General features: G+C 47.9%; 1 protein-coding gene across 5 annotated transcripts; it reads right to left on the bottom strand.

Annotated features, from left to right (window-relative positions):
• Positions 1-227: 227 nt before the first annotated feature.
• S100A13 (S100 calcium binding protein A13) lies at positions 228-8775 on the bottom strand. Of its 5 annotated transcripts, none has more exons than XM_080648605.1 (4): positions 8668-8775; positions 7915-8006; positions 6225-6422; positions 228-437 (listed from the first exon to the last, which is right to left on the bottom strand). In XM_080648605.1, the coding sequence occupies exons 1-4, from the start codon at positions 8738-8740 to the stop codon at positions 285-287; spliced, it is 516 nt and encodes a 171-aa protein (XP_080504731.1). In that variant the 5' UTR covers positions 8741-8775; the 3' UTR covers positions 228-284. The 5 variants fall into 5 exon arrangements, with proteins under 5 accessions (XP_080504731.1, XP_080504732.1, XP_080504735.1 ...); XM_080648606.1 differs by having other exon boundaries at positions 6225-6419; positions 8668-8760; XM_080648609.1 differs by lacking the exon at positions 8668-8775 and adding an exon at positions 8382-8584 and having other exon boundaries at positions 6225-6419.
• Between the last annotated feature and the right edge of the window lie 53 nt (positions 8776-8828).

Raw genomic sequence — 8828 nt, 5'->3', positions numbered from 1 at the left:
TCTGTCTCTACCGTTCATATATTCATTCACCATTTACTATTTGTTGAGCAACCTAACCTGAGCACAAGACCTAGGTGCTAGATGCTGCAGAATATTTGAAGATGAGTAACATTCCTGGTCCTCAAAGAGCCCATAATTTTGGACCCACCCTCAGGTCAGACCAGAGCTTTCCCACCCCCTAGTCTCAAGAGAAGAAATCAGGGTGGGCGCGAATAAGAAACACTCGTGTGTTAAGGAGAAGGCTTTATTTGGGGGGAGTAGAGTTCTGCCTGGTCCTGCTCATCTTATCCCAGACAGCCGGACTTCTTCTGAGTCTCCTTCTCCTTTCTGATCTCTTTGGCCAGCTCCCCAATCAGTCTCCAGTACTCATTGAACCGGAGCTCTGAGTCCCCATTCACATCCAAGCTCTTCATCTTCTCATCCAAGGAGCCCACATCCTAAGGAGACACCAAAGGGAAGGGTGAGGTTAGAAACGATGGCTCTCGAGACAGGGAGAGAGGGAAGAACTGCTAGTTGCCATTGCCTTCCCTCAGGGAGTGTGAGGACCTGACCCCTGCCTTCGAGATGAGGCCGCAGTCCCAAGACAGTATTGCTGTGGGGCCCAACTCCAAGGGAGAGGAGCACAGGGAGGCGGGGACTTGATTCATAGTGTTTGCTGGGGTGTAAATACTCCCGCCACAGCAGATTATGAACCACAGACACGTTGATGCACACAGAGCTGGGAAGAGATGCACACAATGGGCCCTCACCTGAGGTGTAGGTGGGTTCTGAACACCACTCACCAGCCCTAGGATTTGTCCAAGGATACTCGGGGAGCCCTTGTAGGTATGGACCCACTCTGATCATCCTCAAAGCCTCCTCAGGCCACCCTCCTCAGCCACAGAAAGCAGGAGAAGTTCAGCACGTGGCTGCTCATTTGCATAAACCTGATGTCGTCTCATTTTTCCACTTGAGTCACCAGCCTGATAGATTGGGGGGGATGGCAAAGACACAAGGTGTTTTCCTAGAGGGCCCTTGACTAGGTCTCTCATGACAAGCCTGGGATATCAAAGGATACTGTAAGCTGGACCATCATGATCAAAGGATTTGTTGCCAGATAAACAATCACAACCAAAAAGTGGACTGTTTAACAATGCATCCATGTCAAACCAGAGAAGGATGCCTCAGGCACAGCTCCATGCTAAATATCTGAATCAATATTTGGATGAAGACAGAGAAGATTTGCCTGTTTAATAGATGGCACAAAGCTAATCTGTATAAGAGCTACACAAGACTTTTTAAAAAGCTACAATCATGCTTAATTGTAGAATACTATAAGCATTGCCAATTGAAGGCAAAGATGCCCAGTGTAACACTATATCGGGAGGGAGAGAAAACATAAAATTAGTCAAGAGAAAGAATTAAAAGGTATAGTAAGTATTGGGAAAGAAGAGGAAAATTCACTTCTTATTATCTCAGCAATTACATCATTGTAGACCTAGAAAAAAACACACAAAAGAATGATAATAGCTAACATTTCCACAAGTGTAAGCACTTTATAGTGCTGACTGTTCCAAGCATTATGCTAACACATTACACTCTTTGGCTTCATTTAATCTTCGTAATCTGCTGGAATGAAAGGGTCCATGAGCACAGGGACCTTGTCCATCTTGTTCACCACTGTAATGCCAATGCCTGGAGAATGTCGGGCACAAAGCAGATGCCTGTTCACCATTGTAACCCAAAGCCTAGAACAGCATGGGACAGGACAGAATACTGACTGAACAAATGCAAGGCCAACCCAACCAAAAACACTATTATGAGTCCATTTCACAGATGAGAAATTAAGGCTCTGAAAGATTAAATAACTAACCAAGGATGACTAGAACCTGCATTTGAACCTAGATTGTCTGACTCAGAGCTTATGTCCTTACCCACTATTCTGTATGTCTACCCTCACCCCCCAAAAAAGACTACTAGAAATGATAAAGTATCTAATTATAATATTAAAACTCAAAAACCAATACCTTTTAGGTATATAAATGTTAACCAGTTAGAAACTATAATAAGACAGATCACATTAAAAATAGTAAAAAATAGCCCTAGCCGGTTTGGCTCAGTGGATAGAACAAAGGCCTGTAGACCAAAGGGTCCCAGGTTCGATTCCCGTCAAGGGCCATGTACCTTGGTTGCAGGCTCCTCCCCACCCGGGCCCTGGTCAGGCTCTGGCAAGTCAATGTGTTTCTCTCACATCAATGTTTCTCTCTTTCCCTCTTTCTTCCACTCTCCCTAAAAACCAATGGAAAAATATCATCGGATGACGATTAACAACAACAAAAAATAAAGTAAAAAATAAAGCACTTAGCATAAATGTAGAAATCTATTTAGGTTTTGTGAAGAAAACTGAACTGAAGGATATATGCAACATTGTGATTTTATAAAACATATATATTCGGTCATTCAGATGACTGACCAAAATATAATTCTCGCTCTGACCAGTGTGGCTCAGTGGATAGAGCGTCGGCCTGCAGACTGAGGGGTCCCAGGTTCAATTCCGGTCAGGGCATGTACCTTGGTTGCGGGCACATCCCCAGTGGGGGGTGTGCAGGAGGCAGCTGATCGATGTTTCTCTCTCATCGATGTTTCTAGCTCTCTATCCGTCTCCCTTTCTCTCTGTAAAAATCAATAAAATATATTTAAAATATATATATATATATAATTCTCATATATGCAGTTTGTGGTCTTCCTCCACAGTTCCTGACTCAGAACTCCCAAAACCTTTGGAATCTCCTAAGTGTAGAGAATGATCAAGGTGTCTTGTGTTAATGAGGTTAGCCCAGCCACATTGGAAACTGGACCTCAGAACATGCACTGAATATAAAAGAAGACTTGAATAAATATAAAAACATACCTTTCTCTAGAGAGAAAGGCTCAATGGTGTAAACATGTAAATGTTTCCTAAAATGTATTTACATGACCCCAATTAACAATCTACAGGATTCTTTTTTATTTTATTTTTTTTAAATCCTCACCTGAGGATATGTTTACTGACTTTTTCAGAGAGAGAGGAAGGGAGCGAGAAATATCATCGATGGGTTGGTTGCCTCTCCTATTTACCCGACTGGAGATCTAACCTGCAACCTAGGTATGTACTCTGACTAGGAATCGAACCCGAAACCTTTCCACATACTGGCCGAAGCTCCAACCCACTGAGCCACACCAGCCAGGGCTACAGGGTCCTTTTTTACCATGATTAAGTGTTACTAAAATTTTTATTGAAAAATAAACATGTGAGACCCACCAGTAAAAATCTGCATAATACGAGAGAACCAGCCCTCTCTCTCACTCGCCCTTCCTCTCTCTAAAAATTATCAATAAAAAACAGCCCAGCCTGCGTGGCTCAGGAGACGAGCATAGGTTGGGTTCAATTTCCGGTCTGGGTACAAGCCTGGGTTGCGGGCTTGATCCCCAGTAGAGGGCGTGCAAGAGGCAGCCAAATCAAGGATGTAGGGGATTCTCATCATTGATGTTTCTATCTCCCTCTTCCTTCCTCTCTAAAATCAGTAAAAATATGTTTTTTAAAAATAAGAAATAAATAACGTATTGTTATTAAGGATTTGAGAGAGAGAGAGAGAAAGCCAACTCTACAGGTTATTGTTAGGCATATTCTCTACCATTACCCCCTGCTTGGGGCTCTCACCCTCCCTTCGGTTTTCCCATTATACTCATTTCAGGTTTTGCTAGACATGACACAGATTTCAGTTTCCAGTAAACCGCCTTACCCATTTTCCAGTGCACTGCCTACACCTGGTTCGACTGGTTACTCTAAACTTTACAGGAGACATAAATATCCCGCTCCCCCTACTTTGCCCCACTGATAACCCTGGGTGCATAAGGGAGACAACCAATCAACGTTTCTCTCTCCCTCCCTCCCTTCCTCTCTCTCTAAAATCAATAAACATAACCTCGGGTGAGGATTTAAAAAAAAAAAAAAGACTCAGGAAAAAACCTTTGACCTTCCCCCTAAATGTCTAAAAGAATTTAGATAAAGAACCTGCTCCTACCCTAACCAGTTTGGCTCAGCGGATAGAGTGTCAGCCTGCAGACTGAAGGGTCCCAGGTTCGATTCCGGTCAAGGGCATGTACCTTGGTTGCGGGCACATCCCCAGTGGGGGGTGTGCAGGAGGCAGCTGATCGATGTTTCTCTCTCATCAATGTTTCTAACTCTCTATCCTTTACCCTTCCTCTCTGTAAAAAAATCAATAAAATATATTTTTAAAAAAAAAAAAAGAACCTGCTCCATAAAGGAACTATCCTGATAGATAACTATAGTTTAATATGAATTAGATGTGATAGAAATTAGATGTGATAGACAGGGAGGAACCTAGCAAAGCCCATTTGGTAAAAGTCCTCTCTGTGTCCCGTTGTTAAAGATGGCCCAGTAAACATTATTTGCCAAACACTTGCTCTTCTGTCTCAATGTGAATTGCCCTCCTGCCCTTTCAAGTCCCAAATCACAATCCTCTCCCCCTGCTCCTTGCTCCAGAATGGCATATAACCCTCTACTCTTCTAGGGCTCCATTTTCTTATGGAACCCCCATGTGTACATATGTATTAAATTTGATTAGTTTCTCCTCTTAATCTATCTCATGTTAATTTGAGATAGAAAAAGCTCCTGGAAGGGTCCAGTCCTGTGTGAGGGAACATTAGCCAGAAGAACATTCATTTTTACTCCCCTACAGAGGAGCAAAATCAGAATGACAGGAGGTAGAAGACAGAGAACGGGAGGCTTAAAATTGAGACTTTGGAAGTGGTGCATTATTTGGGTAATGACAAAATCTGAAGCCTGAACAGAGTGGAATGCTGAGATGCAAGAAGACAGAATCTTTGGAAGTGAGGCATTCTCAAGAAATGGAAAGAGCCAGGTGCTAGATGGGATGTCTCTGTGGATACTAAGGATAATGACAGTAACAGTGATTAGAATAAAACAATAAGCAAGGAGCTGAAGAGCTATAAGAAAAAGCAGGTGGTATATGAGCTTCCAAGGAGCTGGGCATCTTAGAAAGAAGAAAAACGAAGATCCGGAAGCAGCGATGAAAAGCAAAGAGGTCACTCCTGCATTTCCAGGCCCAGAGGAAGCTGGATTTGGAAGAAAAACCACTCGCTATGTGACAAGGCTACAGGAGATGCTGTACTTTCAGGAGAGAATCTAAAGTTTCCTGTGAGAAGAGGAAGGGGAAAGTCTGGGAAGTCTAAGGATGTAAGGGATTTTGCAAATGACATACTGTGAGTTTCAAAGACCAGTTTGCTTGTTTTTAAATTCATCTTCACACACTTTCTTAAAAAATATATATTTTATTGATTTTTTTACAGAGAGGAAGGGAGAGGGATAGAGAGTTAGAAACATCAATGAGAGAGAAACATCCATCAGCTGCCTCCTGCACAGCCCCCACTGGGGATGTGCCCGGAATCAAGATGCATGCCCTTGACTGGAATCGAACCTGGGATCCTTCAGTCCGCAGGCCAACGCTCTATCCACTGAGCCAAACCAGCCAGGGATAAACCCATCTTCACACACTTTTATGTGCCCATGAATTTTCAGAAAGGATGCAAAAGAAACTGTTAGCAGCTTTGGGATGCTGTACCAACCCAGTGGGGATGACATTTAAATCCCTAGTCTGTCCAGTGAGGAAAGAACGAACGACCTTGTCAGGCACATGATTGAGGGATTCGCAGGGAGGGTGGGCAGTAAGCACAGTCACTGAGAGTCTATGAGTACATGAATTGGGCTGTGGGTTTTTTTGTTTTTGTTGTTGTTGTGTGTTTTTATAAACCCTCCCCACAGCTGGGCCTCAGTTTCCATCATTGTTAAGTGAGGAGTGTGGACGGGTTTCCTCCTGGCCACCCAGCTCTGATGGCCTATGGATCCTGGCAGGAGCTTTGGGTCCAGTCCTGTGTGAGGGAAATGAGGCCAGAGAGGCACAGAGCAGACACAAGAACCTTACAGCATCTTCTGATGGGAGCACAAAGCCCAATAACACGTCCCCTCACCCAGACACAGTGTTACCTAGTCACACACACACACCAGGCAAGAACAGCCAGGACCACTTGCACAAGCAGTCAACTACACTCTTCTCCACAACACACCTATGGTCACATTATTGTGCCCAGCAATATCGTGTCACATAGACAGTGTCCCACAGTCACTGTCTACCAAAACCTCAGGCCCAGAGACCCCTACCTACCTTGAGCAGGTGAGGGAACTGCTGAGTGGCCATTTCCTTAAATTCATTGATGTTGAGGCTGCCCTTCCGGCCCTCCCGCCTTGCAAAGGTGAAGAAGGCGGTGACCAATGTGTCAATGGCTGTCTCCACCTCAGTCAGTGGCTCTGCTGCCATTAGGACCCTGGGGGCTATCACTGATGTCCTCTGGGGGCTGACCTGCTGGGAGGGGAAGGAAAAGGAGAGTCAGGATAGGCCAGACAGAGTGCCCTGCCCTGGGTGGCCACCTCAGCCTCTGTCTGGACAAGACTTTATGGGGAAGGAAGGAGGAGACAGGGATGGAGCTTGGGCAGGGGAGTACCTCAGTGCAGGTGGGGGGAGGGGTATCCATTTCCAGAAACCCCTTCCTCTCTAGATCTCAGTCCGGGGTTCTTTTGTTTTGTTTGTTTGTTTGTTTGTTTGTTTGTTTTGTTGTGTGGTTTTTTTTAAAATATATTTTATTGATTTTTTACAGAGAGGAAGGGAGAGGGATAGAGCGTTAGAAACATCGATGAGAGAGAAACATCCATCAGCTGCCGCCTGCACGCCCCCCACTGGGGATGTGCCTGCAACCAAGGTACATGCCCTTGACCGGAATCGAACCCGGGACCCTTCAGTCCGTAGGCTGACGCTCTACCCACTGAGCCAAACCGGTTAGGGCTGTTTGTTTGTTTTTTGTTCAAATATATTTTTATTGACTTCAGAGAGAAAGGGAGAGGTAGAGAGAGAGAGATAGGAACATCAATGACAGAGAATCATTGATCAGCTGCCTTCTATACGCCCTCTATTGGGGATGAAGCCTGCAACCTGGGCATGTGCCCAGATCAATATTCGAACCATGACCTCCTGGTTCATAGGTCAACACTCAACCACTGAGCCACCCTGGGGTCCTTTTGAAGTGCCTGTGCCTTAAGGACTGCTCTGTGGCGGTCCCTCCGCCTGAAGACCCTGATCACAGCCCAATGCCTGCCTCAAAGGGTCAGGAGGCCGTTTGTCTCCAAAGCTTGCTTGTTGCCCTGACCGGTGAGGCTCAGTGGATAGAGCGTCGGCCTGTGGACTGAAGGGTCCCAGGTTCCATTCCGGTCAAGGGCAGGTACCTTGGTTGTGGGCACATCCCCAGTGGGAGGTGTGCAGGAGGCAGCTGATCAATGTTTCTCTCTCATCGATGTTTCTAACTCTCTATTCCTCTCTCTCTTCCTCTCTGTAAAAAATCAATAAAATATATTTAAAAAAATCAATTAAAAAAAAAGCTTGCTTGTTTGTGAGGGGACCTGGGTCATCACCCGCAGGCACTCAGTCTGCCCCTCCCAGCAGTGCAGCCCGGGCGGCAGACGCCCCGGGCGCCCCTCCCTGCCTCCCAGCAGGGCCGAGCACAGGACCCCCCAGACTCCCGTCCCTGTTTCCGGGTGACAAAGGTCCTGGATGGGCCTCTCCGACTGCCGCCACCCAGGAGGGCTTTCGTCCCGCACCCACAGCCCAGGGGCAGGGGAGGCTGGAGGGGACATGCCCGCTCATCCTCTTTCAGCCGCCCCTCCTCTCCCGCTCGGGGCCTGGAGCTGCATTTCCCCAAGCCACTTCCAGAACCCCATCGGAGCGGTTCCGGGGAGGGACCTGGGAACCCAGGGAGGAAAAAGGCTCCTCAGGCTCCCTCCAGAGTTAGGGGGACACAACTCACCGGGGCAAGTCGCACAGATGGGGTGCAGCGCGCGGGAGCAGCGGAGCTGAGGTTTACAAGCGCGCAGGCTGGGAGGCCAGCCGCTCCCAAGCCTGGAGGTGACAAGTTTCCTGTTGATTCTGGAGAAAGGAGACGCCCACGGCTGCTGCCCCCTCCCGCCCCGCGCCCGGCAATCGGCCCTGGAACCCGGCTTCTCCCCCACCCCCGCGCTAGCCCAGCCCACACGCACACCCCGCTTTGGCTGGGCTAGCGCGGCGTGGGGGAGAAGGGCCTGCCTGAACTGCCTGGCCAGTTCCCATTCAGCCTGTAGCCTATGGTCCTGTCCCTCCCGATACGGCGGACCTGTGTCCCACCACACCCCCTCGTCTAATCAGGAATGTGTACTGGGGGGAGAGGGGGTGACTGCAGATTCAAAGAACCAAGTGAGGGAGCTCAGCACTGAGAGGCCCAATCTAAGAAGCACCCACCTCAGAATGAGGAGGTCTCTCAAAGGACCCTGCAGCCCAAGATCCCCTCAAGAGAATCCCAGACTGAGACCCCATAAACAATGGGATCAGACTGAGACCCCACAGAGGAGACCCAGGTTGCAATCCCTCCGTGGAGTCTCCTGCTGAAACCCCTGGGGGAGCCTTCCAAGACTAAATTATTCAGTGGGCTCCTCCCCTTCCCTGCCTAGCTGGCCACAACCAGGTACTGGGGTGGGGGGGGGGGCCGAGGGGGGAGGTTCCCTGTCCTTCCCAGGACCTTTCCCACTCCCCTTCCTCCGAGGCTCTGCCTTGGGGCCCAGCAGTGGGGGAGAGGCGACCAAGCCTGGAAAAGAAGACATAGGGCAGCTTGTTCCAGCCCAGGAGACAGAGGGCGCCTCTGTCCACTCCTGGCCCCTTGCCCCACTGGGTGTCTATCTGTGAAGGGGT

The sequence above is a fragment of the Plecotus auritus genome (genome assembly GCF_963455305.1).
Source record: "Plecotus auritus genome assembly, chromosome: 12".
In the NCBI taxonomy this organism is placed as follows: domain Eukaryota; kingdom Metazoa; phylum Chordata; class Mammalia; order Chiroptera; family Vespertilionidae; genus Plecotus; species Plecotus auritus.
This window is presented reverse-complemented; position numbering and strand designations above follow the sequence as displayed.

Excerpts from the sequence above, each read along its gene's own strand:
- S100A13 (XM_080648605.1), bottom strand. The coding sequence starts at position 8,740 with ATGTCTTCTTTTCCAGGCTTGGTCGCCTCTCCCCCACTGCTGGGCCCC. Across the intron at positions 6,423-7,914 it reads CATCTGTGCGACTTGCCCCG|CAGGTCAGCCCCCAGAGGAC; the intron begins GTGAGTTGTGTC and ends TTCCCCTCCCAG. Across the intron at positions 438-6,224 it reads AGTTCCCTCACCTGCTCAAG|GATGTGGGCTCCTTGGATGA; the intron begins GTAGGTAGGGGT and ends GTGTCTCCTTAG.